General features: G+C 51.9%; 2 protein-coding genes across 5 annotated transcripts in view; both read left to right on the plus strand.

Moving 5' to 3' along the window:
* ANAPC2 (anaphase promoting complex subunit 2) overlaps positions 1-9,401 on the plus strand; it is a 17,244-nt gene extending 7,843 nt beyond the window's left edge. Inside the window, exons 7-13 of the mRNA XM_061603827.1 lie at positions 357-538; positions 5,517-5,658; positions 6,014-6,089; positions 6,291-6,494; positions 6,907-7,036; positions 7,715-7,950; positions 8,919-9,401. Of these exons, the coding sequence (XP_061459811.1) occupies positions 357-538; positions 5,517-5,658; positions 6,014-6,089; positions 6,291-6,494; positions 6,907-7,036; positions 7,715-7,950; positions 8,919-9,131 (1,183 nt within the window). The 3' untranslated portion in view covers positions 9,132-9,401. The remainder of the gene's footprint in view (positions 1-356; positions 539-5,516; positions 5,659-6,013; positions 6,090-6,290; positions 6,495-6,906; positions 7,037-7,714; positions 7,951-8,918) is intronic.
* A 365-nt stretch (positions 9,402-9,766) lies between these two features.
* Positions 9,767-12,378, plus strand: part of LOC133373759 (uncharacterized) — a 30,018-nt gene continuing 27,406 nt past the window's right edge. For all 4 annotated transcript variants that reach the window (XM_061603915.1, XM_061603918.1, XM_061603917.1 and 1 more), the window contains exon 1: positions 9,767-10,162. In XM_061603915.1, the coding sequence (XP_061459899.1) occupies positions 10,140-10,162 (23 nt within the window). In that variant the 5' untranslated portion in view covers positions 9,767-10,139. The remainder of the gene's footprint in view (positions 10,163-12,378) is intronic.

Below are 12,378 nucleotides of genomic sequence, written 5' to 3' on the forward strand. Positions count from 1 at the left end.
TATGAGAAGATGAGCGCAGGGTTGTGTTTGTGAGACTGGCTTGGGTCTGCCTGCCACCGGGTCCAGCTCTGTCCCCCTCGCCTGCAGTCCCGGCCCATCACTGCTGCAGGAGGACCTCGGGGTGGGGGAGCAAAAAGGTTGTTCTTCCCTCCCCATTCAAACCATTGCAACTGCCGTGGTTTCCCCTCGAGGGATCCTGGGAGTGGGAGCTCTTTGCAGGCCCCTTCAGAACTATAAACGGTCCCAGTTCTTCTAGGGGAGCACTGCCTGGCTGCGTGCAAGTGCGGCGCTACCAGGAAGCCCTGGTTTAGGTTCATAGCATGTCCTTTGGGCTACCATCAGCTTCCTCCTGACAGAACCAGGGATGACACGGTGCGGCAGATTGTGGCTGGGCTAACAGGCGATGCTGAAGGATCTGGTGATTTGGCGAATGAGCTCTCCAAAGCTGATCCGGTGACATTGGAGAACGGCCAGGAGAGCGACGAGGATGCCTGTGAACCAGAGGACTGGGTGCCTGATCCAGTGGACGCCGACCCAGGTGGGTCTGTGCCGCAAAAGGTGCATCCAGCAGGGAAAGGAAGGAGGCTGTAGCAGGGGGGTGGGGAGGGAAGAGCATCTGCTTTGCGTGGGGACGGTCACAGATTCAGTCCCTGGCAGCACCTCCATTTATTATTTCAATTTATTTATTTATTATTTCAATTTATATACCGCCCTTAGCAGAATAGCTCTCAGGGCGGTGAACAAACAAGGTAAAATACAATATATCATGGTAAAAAATCACAAAAACATGTACAAACAACAGAAAGCACAACAAAAACAAATACAACACAAATTAAGAAGGATACATATTAAAAATAGAAAGATTAAGAAAATTAAAAGATTAAAATGCCTGGGAGCATAAAAAGGTCTTTACCTGGCGCCGGAAGATAGAAGTGTAGGCGCCAGGCGTACCTCTTCGGGGAGGCTGTTCCACAACTCAGGGGCCACCACAGAAAAGGCCCTAGATCTAGTAACCACCCTCCGGGCTTCCCGATGAGTTGGTACCCAGAGGAGGGCCTTAGATTCTGAACGAAGTGAACGGGTAGGTTCATAGCGAGAGAGGCGTTCCACAAGGTATTGAGGTCCCACGCCGTGTAAGGCTTTATAGGTCAAAACCAGCACCTTGAATCTCGCCCGGAAGCAAATAGGGAGCCAGTGCAGACGCGCCAGAATAGGTGTTATATGCGAAGACCAACTGGTCCTCGTCAATAGTCTGGCAGCCGCGTTCTGCACCAGCTGAAGCTTCCGAACTGTCTTCAAGGGCAGCCCTACGTAGAGCGCATTACAGTAATCCAATCTTGAAGTTACCAGAGCATGAACAACTGTGGCGAGGTCATCCCTGTCCAGATAGGGGCGTAGTTGGGCTACCAGACGAAGATGGTAAAATGCATTCTGTGCCACCGAGGCCACTTGGGCCTCGAGAGACAAGGAAGAATCGAAAAGAACCCCCAAACTACGTATCTGTTCTTTCAGGGGAAGTGTAACCCCATCCAGAACAGGGGGAACATCCACCATCTGAGCAGGGAAGGCGTTTACCAGCAGTGTCTCGGTCTTGTCTGGATTGAGTCTCAGTTTATTAGCTCTCATCCAGTCCATTATCGCGGTCAGGCAACGGTTCAGCACATCAACAGACTCACCTGAAGAAGATGAAAAGGAGAAATAGAGCTGCGTGTCATCAGCATACTGATGGCAACGCACTCCAAAACTCCTGATGACCGCACCCAGCGGCTGCATGTAGATGTTGAAAAGCATGGGGGACAAGACCGACCCCTGAGGGACTCCACAATGGAGAGTCCATGGTGTCGAGTGATGTTCCCCAAGCACTACCTTCTGGTGACGGTCTGCGAAGTAGGAGCGGAACCACTGCCAAGCAGTGCCCCCGACACCCAACTCCGCGAGTCTCCCCAGAAGGATACCATGGTCGATGGTATCAAACGCCGCTGAGAGATCAAGGAGAATCAACAGAGTCACACTCCTCCTGTCCCTCTCCCGACAAAGGTCATCATACAGGACGACCAAGGCTGTTTCGGTGCCAAAACCGGGCCTAAAACCGGATTGAAATGGATCTAGATAATCGGTTTCATCCAAGAGCGCCTGGAGCTGGCCGGCAACCACCCGTTCCAAAACCTTGCCCAAAAAAGGGACATTCGCCACCGGTCTATAATTGTTCAAGTTATCTGGGTCCAAGGAGGGTTTCTTTAAAAGAGGTCTCACTACTGCCTCCTTGAGGCTACCAGGGACTACTCCCTCCCTCAAGGAGGCATTAACCACTTCCTTGGCCCAACCGGTGGTCCCAGCCCTGCTAGCTTTCAGTAGCCAAGATGGGCAAGGATCCAGAACAGACGTGGTCGCCCAAACCATTCCAAGCACCTTGTCCACTTCCTCGAGCTGCACCAACTGAAACTCATCCAATAATGAAGGACAAGGCCGTGCTCCGGACACTTTAATGGATTCATCTGTCGCAACATCGGAGTCAAGATCCCTGCGGATCTTGGGGAGCAACTGAGGGGAAAGCTTCTGCCGGTCTAAGTAGATGGCGCACAGTCTGGCCTTACAGAAGGCAGCAATCCTGGTCCCTTTGCTCTGGTTTCCCCCCATTACGCAGAGGGTGGGGTTTGGGCTTTGCAAAAGTCCAGCTGGTCTTGTAGCAGACCTTGGTGTGAGAAGCTTTGCAGAGAGACTTTTCTCAGTTTACATAAATGGCTGCTTGCTTATTAGTCAGGCTGTTTAATGTTTTTCAAAGGGAATAGGTCAATAAATCGTGTCTTTATTGTTAGCAAATATGTTTTTGTCCTTTAATCAAAGTTTTATTTTAAAATTTGTTGTTAAGTGGTCCCTTGTGTAATTTACGACGACAAAAGAGGGAGTGCAATACCAGTCAGAGGTGTTTTGTGCTACAGCAGGTGTGCTGTTTGATATCCAATGCAGGGTTTGCCATATCCAAACATTTCAGTTTTTAAAAAGCTTCTAGTCCTTATGGCACCAGAGAACAATTATTTATCAAATAAACACATTTCTGCAGCCACTTAATTTTTTAATTTTTAATAAATCTGTATGTAAAGAACCTTGCTTTTTTACAAAGAAGAAAAAACCCCTCAGGGTTCCGTTTTGTCCCCCATGTTATTCAACATCTACATGAAACCACTGGGAGAGGTTTTCCGGGATTTGGGGGTTCGGTACCATCAGTATGCTGATGACACTCAACTCTATTTCTCTTTTCCACCTGAAGCCAAGGAAGCCGTACAGGTCCTAAACCAGTGTCTGGCATCAGTGATGGACTGGATGCGGGCAAACAAGTTGAGATTAAATCCTGACAAAACAGAGGTACTCCTGGTCAGTCGGAGGGCAGATCAGGGAATAGGGATTCAACCGGTGCTGGATGGGGTCACACTCCCCCTGAAGTCTCAGATTCGCAGTTTGGGTGTACTCCTGGACTCAGCTTTGAATTTGGAGGCCCAGATTGCTGCTGTATCCAGGAGCGCATTTGCCCAATCAAAACTGGTGCGCCAGCTCCGTCCGTTCCTGGAGCTACCTGATCTGACTAGGGTGATGCATGCCTTGGTTACATCCCGCTTAGACTACTGTAATGCGCTCTACGTGGGGCTGCCTTTGAAGACTGTTCGGAAACTTAAATTGGTACAAAGAGCTGCAGCCAGAGTGCTAACCGGGGCTGGTTACAGGGACCATACAACTCCCCTGTTACAACAGCTCCACTGGCTGCCAGTTTGTTTCCGGTCACAATTCAAAGTGCTAGTTTTGACCTACAAAGCCCTATACGGCTCAGGTCCAGACTATTTGACAGATCATATCTCCCTACATGAACCTGTCCGGGATTTGAGATCTTCAGGTGAGGCCCTTCTTGTGTTCCCCACACCTTCGCAAGCACATATGACACGGACACGAGATAGGGCCTTTTCGGTGGCCGCCCCTAGGCTGTGGAACTCCCGAGTGAGGTGCAATCAGCTCCCTCCTTGCTGTCTTTCCGGCGACAAGTAAAGACTGTTTTATTTCAACGGTCATTTGGGATAGAGAACGACCAGGATTAAGTGTCATAGGTTTGGTGATTACATTATATGATTTTATTATTTTAAATTGTCCGCTGTTTTTAACCTATATTTTATGGTTTTAATTTTTCTCATAGTTTAATTCTTTTTTAATAATATACTCTGTATGTTTTAACGGTGTTGTTTTTAGTTGTAAGCCGCTCTGAGTCCTATTGGAAAAAGGGCGGGGTAGAAATAAAGTTTATTATTATTATTATTATTAAAAAAGATGAACACTTTGGAGATTTCTCTAAAGTTATTGAATATATTTATTAAAATATTTAAAATGCTGACCTTCCCCACAATTGTCCCATCCAGAGCCGGAAGAATGAGGCTGAAGTGTGGGTGCAAGTAAATCTCATTTTATTAGAGTAATGGATACATCAAAGGCATTGCGCTTCATAGGAAACCCTGCGCTAACTCACTAGAATCCCTAACTATACTCTAGACATGCTCTGCAGCGTGTGAAGGAAGTTGACTCAATGACTCCCTACTGAGAGCGGCAGGCTTATGTAGGAAATGTTTTCGAACGTAATCTCTGACTCCTTCGTAATTCCTGTCTTTGCCCTGTCCGTTTCTCGCGGCGGCGGGAACAAGGAGACAGGGGATGCGCATCCAACAGCTCATCGGAAGACACCTGCTCCCGAGCAACGGGCTCGAGGTCAGGGGTCTGTGCCACACTGGTATCCCCCTGGGAACTGCTTGGCAAGGGAGGAGCTGGCACTGTCTCTGGAGCTTCCCCCAACAAGTCCTCTGCATCAGCTGGGGGCAGCGCGCTCTGTTCGTCGGGAAGTGCGCTACCCGTGGGAACTGGCTGGAGTGCAGGCTGACCCCCTCCCGCAAGGTCCTGCTCAGACACAACAATCCCCAACTCTGCTTCTTCTGGCAGTGGAGGCGCCTGAAACTCATGCCTCCCCCCTTCCTGTCCTTTCTGGGTTAGCTGAGGCTCAACAACAATAAGCCCAGGAGCTGCTTCATTCCCTTTCCATTCTGCAGTGCTTTTTAGCGCCTCCCCATAGACCATAAGCAGCAGAGTAAATTATGCAGCACAAGCAGTCTCATAATTGGCTTAGATTTCAGGGTTTGGGGGTGATTTTTTGCTTTTGCTTTAGCACAGAATTTGTCTTTGCTGCTACAGAATTAAAGTATGTATTGGCAAAATTGCATGCAGCTCTGGCTACACCTGAATTGCTGGTGACTCTTCAGTGCCAGGTGAAGACTCATCTTTTTTTCCAGGCTTTTGATAGACTAAGATGATACTGTTTGTTATTAGAGTAGTACCAAAGCTTCTTGTGGCTGTTATGGGGGTTGTTGATTTTGTTTGATTGCTTGTTTGTTTGATGGTTTTGGTCCCTTTGCGACCCCCTGGGCCTCCGCTCTCCTTGTAAGCCAGCCCTTCCTTGGGCCGTTCGTCATCTTATTCCCCACCCCCAGGAAAGTCGAGCTCCAAGCGCCGCTCCTCAGATATCATCAGCCTGCTGGTGAGCATCTACGGCAGCAAAGACCTCTTCATCAACGAATACCGCACGCTCTTGGCGGACCGGCTGCTGCACCAGTTCAACTACAGTGCAGAGAGGTGAGGGCCAGCTCGCCTGCCGCCTGGGAAGGATGAGCTGGAAGGCTCTTCCCAAGGCCTCGCCTGAAGGCCGGCTGCACTACGGGTTCCTTCACCTTCAGTCCTAGGAGGGGTGGCGGCAAGAACAGCATCTTCTAGGACCAGGCCCCAGGCAGCACCTTCCAGAGAGTCACCAGGCTGGGTGAAGCATGTCGTAAGACACAACTGGGCCTGGATCTCGTACCTGATGCTTCTGCTGTTTCCCTGCGGGTGACTGCTGGCTCTCCTCTCCCCCTTCCCCTGGGATTCATGCTCAGATCTTGGCCTCTGCTTCCACTGGGGCTTACGCAAGACCCTTTGCTTCTCTCTGCCTCAGGGAAATCCGAAATGTGGAACTGCTGAAGCTGCGTTTCGGAGAAGCCCAGATGCATTACTGCGAGGTCATGTTAAAAGTAGGTGGATGCTTGTTGCAGTCCTGGAGTAGTGAAAGATCCTTCACCTCTCAGGGAGCTTTAAAGAAGACCGGTGGGTGTGGCTCAGCGGCAGAGCAAAGCCAGTTGTCTGGAGATGCCCAGGAAGCGAGCCCTTTATTTGCCCCCTCTCCGTAGGCGGGCAACTGAAACGAGGCTGCGTGTCCCTTTCCCCTTCCTCAGGACATGGCAGACTCTCGCCGCATCAACACCAACATCCGCGATGAGGAGCAGAAGCTCCCCGAGGAGGAGAGACCCCCCTTCGGCCTCGTGGCCGTGATCCTCTCCAACGAGTTCTGGCCGCCCCTGAAGGAGGAGAAGCTGGAGCTCCCTGAGCAAATCAAGGAAGCCATGGAGGCATACTCCAAGAAGTACGAGAAGCTGAAGGTGAGGGGGCCTGCCCCGAGGGGAGAGAGCAGCCATGGCACCCCTGTGGCCTTTGACCCCCAGAAAGGGCTGTGGGACGCAGGGGGCACCTTTCGTGGAGCAGCTGAGCCAGCACTCAGGAGGCGACACCACACTTGTCCCTGGCTCCTGCCTGTCCCGCTTCCATTTCTCCGCTGCTGCAGCAGCAGCTTCCGGCCCCGGCATCGCGTTTCCTCCCGACGCAACTGCCTCAGCTGCCCGCAGCAGCACAGCGCCCCAGACCAGTAGCGGGTGAGGGCTAGCGGCCTCCCACACTGGCCTCTGGAGAGAGCGGCTTTCCCAGCCTTTGGCCACATTACATGACTCCCACAGCCCTTGCTGCCTTCAGCGGGAACGGGTTGCTGAGCCTCCCCGCCTGCCCAATCCTTTGCAGGCCATGCGGACCTTGAACTGGAAGCACCACTTGGGCTTGGTCTACCTGGATGTGGAGCTGGCGGACCGCACCCTCTCCCTCTCTGTTTCCCCTGTGCAGGCAGCCATCATCCTGCACTTCCAGAGCAAGGGTGAGTCTGCTGGTCCCCTTGGAAACCTGCGGCTGTGCGCTGCCGCCCTCTCCCAGGAGGCTAGTGCCTGGGGGGGAGGGGTTGGCTGGCACTGGGCAGCAGGACATGGATGAGACTCCAGAGCCGGGGTGCCAGCTAGCTCAGCAGGCCTCACCCCCTGGGTTTGGGTCCATTGTCCCCTCTCTCAGCCATCAGGCCGCCTCTTCTCTCCCATCCCCTTGACTGATCCCACCCTTCTGTTCAAAACCAGTGCAAAGCCCCTCCAGAATCTCTGTGGCATCACCGTCATCTGTGGTGCAATGAAGCAGTTGGCCAGGGCCACCGAGACAGGCAGTGGCGAGGGAGGCAGGCTGCTGATGAGGGGAGGAGTGCCAATAAAGCAGTCATGAAAAGGGACAGCTTCAGAATCCTTTTCCTATCTTAGTAAATTGTGGTACAGAGGTGGAGAGGGAGATTCCTTCTAGAGGCAATTCTTACACCAGGCAAAGTCTGCAGTCATAAGCAGATGCTGTCAGCAGAATCCCAGCCTGCCTGGCAGAGGCAGCTTTGCGTGGCGGGGGTGGGGAGGTGGAGTTCTGTTACTGAGCTGTTTGTCCCGTTTCCCTGTCCCCTCCTCCTCTGGTCAGCTCTTGTCCTGTGCGTGACTGGTGTGCTCCTGGGGTTTACCCCCCTTCTCAGGCACATGGACTCTGCAGGAGCTGAGTGAAGTGCTGAAGGTGCCTGCGGCGTCCCTCCGGCGCAAGATGACCCTTTGGCTGCAGCAGGGGGTGCTGCGGGAGGAGCCCCCCGGCACGTTCATGGTGATCGAGGAGGAGCAGAAGGACCGGGCGGAGAAAGTGGTGCTGATCGACAGTGATGAGGAAGGCGACTCTGCCATGGCCTCGCAGGCCGACCAGAAGGAGGGGGAGTTGCAGGTGCTGACCCTGAACCTGTGCGCTCTGTGTGTGTGTGTGTGAGAGAGAGAGAGAGAGACTGGCCGTTCTTTGCAGCTGCTTGAACCTGGTTGCAGAAAACCCAGCTAGCGCCTTGATAGCAGAATGGGCCATTTGTTCACATAGCTGAGTATGGTTTCCCCGATGCTTCATGGCTGTCCGGGATCGTAGACTTCTCTCCCTCTCAGCTGCCACCTGGTGTTCCCTTCACGGGGATGCCTGGAATTGCACCTGACACAGCCTGCAGGCAAAGTTCCCCCACTGAGCTAGTGCCTCTCTTCTGCCTCATGCAGACTCTTAGATCTCTCGCTCTGTGCATATTGGCACCGTTTATTCTGTGTGAACACTCTGGACTTCCAGGTTGCAGAACTGGAGGGTTAATAGCACTGATGGTGAGATCCTTGGCCAGAGTGCCTCTGAGGGAAACAGCGGGAGGTGTGTCCTGCTCTCGCTTCAAGGAAGGGATTTGTATTTATTGTATGGACAAAAATCCACTTCCTGGCCCAGATTTGGCCCCCAATGTGGCTTGCGATTAGTATCCACAAAAGCACTGCATGATTCAGGATATGTTGGTGTTTGTGTCTGAGGCGAGGAACGGTCTCTTGTGGCCATTTGCGATGCCGCATTGGCGCCAGTCCATTCCTCCAAGGAGGAGGAGCTGGGGGGCTGGCCAGGAGCTGAGGTGCCAGCCCACGGAAGCCATTGGGACTGAACAAGGCTGCACCATTTGCCTTTTCCTTGCCACTGGTTGCCCTGGCGGCGGCCTGCACGCACCATGGAGTAGGCGGGGAGTGGCCTCCCAGGTCGGAGAAGGGAAAGCCTTGAGCCCCGCAGCACCGCTCATTATAGGCACTTAGTGCACTGCCGCAGGCCCCTTTGCACATGCACAACAGGCCTCCAGCTTCTGTGTGGGTGACCTCTGCGTGGATGTCTCCCCTTCCTCCATGCAGGTCTTCTGGACGTACATCCAAGCGATGCTGACCAACCTGGAGAGCCTCTCCCTGGAGCGCATCCACAGCATGCTCAAGATCTTTGTGATGACTGGCCCGATGGTGACGGAGATTGACATCCAGGAGTTGCAGGGCTTCCTCCAGAAGAAGGTCCGGGACCAGCAGCTCATCTACTCAGGTGGCGTCTACCGCCTTCCCAAGAGCTGCACCTGAGCTCTTCTCCTGAGCGGTTGGGGTGTGTATGTGAAGAGCAGCCTCTTGCTGTGGAGGGAGCAGCACGGCACTGTCACACTGTGCGCTTGGCGGGAGGTGAAGGGCCACCCTCAGATCCTGCCTGCTGTGCCAGCCTGCCAGGAAGAGGCTCCAGGATGTGAAATTGAGGCGTCACGGCCCCTGAAGTCCATCCACCCCTCGGCATGGAAGACGTTGGGACTTGTTTGATGTGTCACCTTTGTTCACAATAAAATGGCTTGCGTCCCATCACTAGGAGTGCCTTGTAGTTTTACTCCCTCCTCTCGCCTGGAGGACGGGGATGGCCTCTGCTTTGCTGCATGTTGCCACTCGGGTTCCAGTTGCTGTTCTTCCTTACAATACGTGCACAGGGCAGCTGGGCTCAGCCCACCAGTTGGCATTGTAAGCCACAGAGAAAGATACGGAACCCATGGGAATACGGGGTGAGGGGAACCAAGAGGCAGAAATGATGTGCTGTCTTCAGAGACGCGCGTGTCAGGCCTCCTCTAGCTTGGGGCCTGCGCCATTCCCTTTCCAGAATGCACTATGCATTCTTGGGTAAGACTTGGCCCCTTCTGTGACGGGTGGGATTCTCTTACTCACAGGCTGGAGCTCCAACAAAGCTTAGTCTGGAAGCGCCCTGCTAGATCAGACCGAAGTGGGTCCATCTTGTCTGGCATCCCCTGAGGAAGCAGATGAAGAAGGCAAATGCCCTCCCCCTCCCCCCATGCTTGCCTCCAGTAACTGCCATTCAGAGATGGGCTGCTTCTCAAGATGTATTTATTTGGTTATTGTCTGGCATTTATTTCCCGCCTTTCTTCCATCATGGAGCTGAAGGTGGTATGTCCTTGGGCTTTCAGGCGATCATCCATCTGGGCACTAACCCGGCACTGCTTAGCTTCAGCCAGGAGGTGGCCTCATGTGCCTTCAGGCAGTCGTTCCCTGGGAAGATGTCCGTTTCTTGAGCCATAGTCATCACGTCTGCTTATCATGAACTTGGATGGATTGAGCAGGTACCCATCACTCTGGAAACAAAACGGGGCCACTGAAAAGTAATGTGGCTTCTACATGTGGGGGCGGGATGGGTTTAAAAAATTAAACAAGCCCCAAAATCTAATGAGAACCTGTGAGCTCACATAATGCTGGTGGCAGCTCAGCCTTGAGAAATGGAGGACTGACCTTGTGAGCAGCTCTTGGTTTGAGAATGGGGCATGTTCACACGCCTTTTGAAAAAGGAAGGTAAACCCTAAGCTGGAAAATGGATCACAGGAAGAGAGGAAATTGTTTTGGGGTGGAATTCCTGCTGCTGCAATGGAGTGGGAAGATGACCTGCCAAGCTCTTTTCCACCCTTCAGTTCTGCTTCTGCTCGTGTGAATAGGAAGGGCTGTGGGCTCGGTGGTAGCGCATCTGCTTTGTGTGTGAAAGGTCCCTGGTGGTATCTCTGGGTAGGGCTGCAAAAAACTTCCTAGCCACTGCCAGTCAGTGGGTAGAGAACACTGAGCTAGATGGGCCCAGTTGGTCTGTCTGAAATGGAGCTTCCTTCCTGAGTTCCTCCTAAGCACGCAGATAGTAACTCTGTCGCTGCGGGAGTTTAACCAAGCCTGACCAGGCTCTCCAGGAGCTGCAGCACCTCAGCTGAGGAGAAGCAGGGCCACCCGCCCCCCTTGCAACAGCCTGCTCAGATGGCTCCTTGAGGATGGGCCCGCAAGTGCTGCCCATTGGCCAGGAGACATTCTGAGGCACTATGATGTCACAGTCCCAGAATCCTTCAGCCTGGCTGGGGACCTGCAAGCTGTATGTAGCCAGAACTCCTTGGAGGGTGTGAGGAGCTGGGCAAAGGACTCTGACATGCTCTTCTCTTGCATCTTCTCCATAAGCATCATTGCCTCGTCTTCATGTGAGTCTTGCAGCTTGTTGTGTATTGTGGCAGGGAAAGGATCCTTCTGTCTTGCCGTCTGCACCCACAGCAAATGGAACACAGAGAATTCTCTGACACACAGCTGGCCCAACTAAGCTCAATGTTGTCTGCAGTTTCAGGCTCACCCAGCCTTCCTGGAGGTGCCGGGGGGGTTATCGGGGACCTTATACATGCAAAGTGTGCTAAAACTTAGGGTAGAAAGCCTTTGGCTATTCAGTGCATATACAGCCAGCATGCAGGACAGAAATACAGGCTGGGCTGCATGCATTCCACATGAACTGAAGGTTACAAGCTTTGGTTTTTCTTTGCACTTAATCTGGCTCACCTTGCTTCTGAATTTTTATTTAGCAAAACAAACTGACTTGTATGGAGCCCTGAATTACAGGCTTAATCACACAGGCTGAAATTCAGCCTGGGAGACACTGTAGCCTCCCTTTGTTCTGTGTTTATTGCCATTGCTGTTCTCCCCTCCAAACATGGCCACTCCGGAGGATTGTGCATGACTCCTGAGTGATGGGTCAGAAGAAATGAAGGTAGCACCGAAATTGGAAACGGGTTTATTCTGGCTCAGGACTAAATAATTTTTATTTCATTAGTTATAGAATTTGTCAGCTGCCTCATGACAAACCCTCTAGGCAACATACAGCAATAGCATAAAACAAAACATCCAACTGCAAACAAATAAACAATAAAACAGTATATTTCACAAAATCCTTTGCCACAAAGAAAACTAGACGCAAGTCTAAAAATAGTTACTAATTTCAGTGAAAGAATCTCATCCAGGCAACCAAGCAGGCATTTTACAAATAATGTTTGTTTCCTTCTAGGCCACAAATTACTGATTACATTTTTATCCCACTTTTTCCTCGAAGGAGCTCAAGACAGCTAAGTGCAAGGTGCTGGTCCTGGTGTACAAAGCCCTATGCAGCTTGGGACCAGGATACCTGAAAGATTATCTCTCTCACCCCTTATAGACCCAGCCAATCACTGCACTCTGCAGGTGAGGGCCTCCTGCAGATACCATCTCATCAGGAGGTCCATTCCACACAACATAGGAAGCGGACCTTTAGTGTGGCGGCAACTACCCTGTGGAATCCCCTTAAATATGAGACAGGCACCATCTCTGTTAGCTTTTTGGTGCCTACTGAAGACCTTCCTCTTCCAATAAGCCTTGTAAGGAGAGATCTTTCCCAGTCGGCTTCTGTATCTGTATTGGAATTGTTTTAATTTATTTATTTATTTATTTATTATTTCAATTTATATACCGCCCTTAGCGAAATAGCTCTCAGGGCGGTGAACAAACAAAATAA

This window comes from Rhineura floridana, chromosome 20, assembly GCF_030035675.1.
Source record: "Rhineura floridana isolate rRhiFlo1 chromosome 20, rRhiFlo1.hap2, whole genome shotgun sequence".
In the NCBI taxonomy this organism is placed as follows: domain Eukaryota; kingdom Metazoa; phylum Chordata; class Lepidosauria; order Squamata; family Rhineuridae; genus Rhineura; species Rhineura floridana.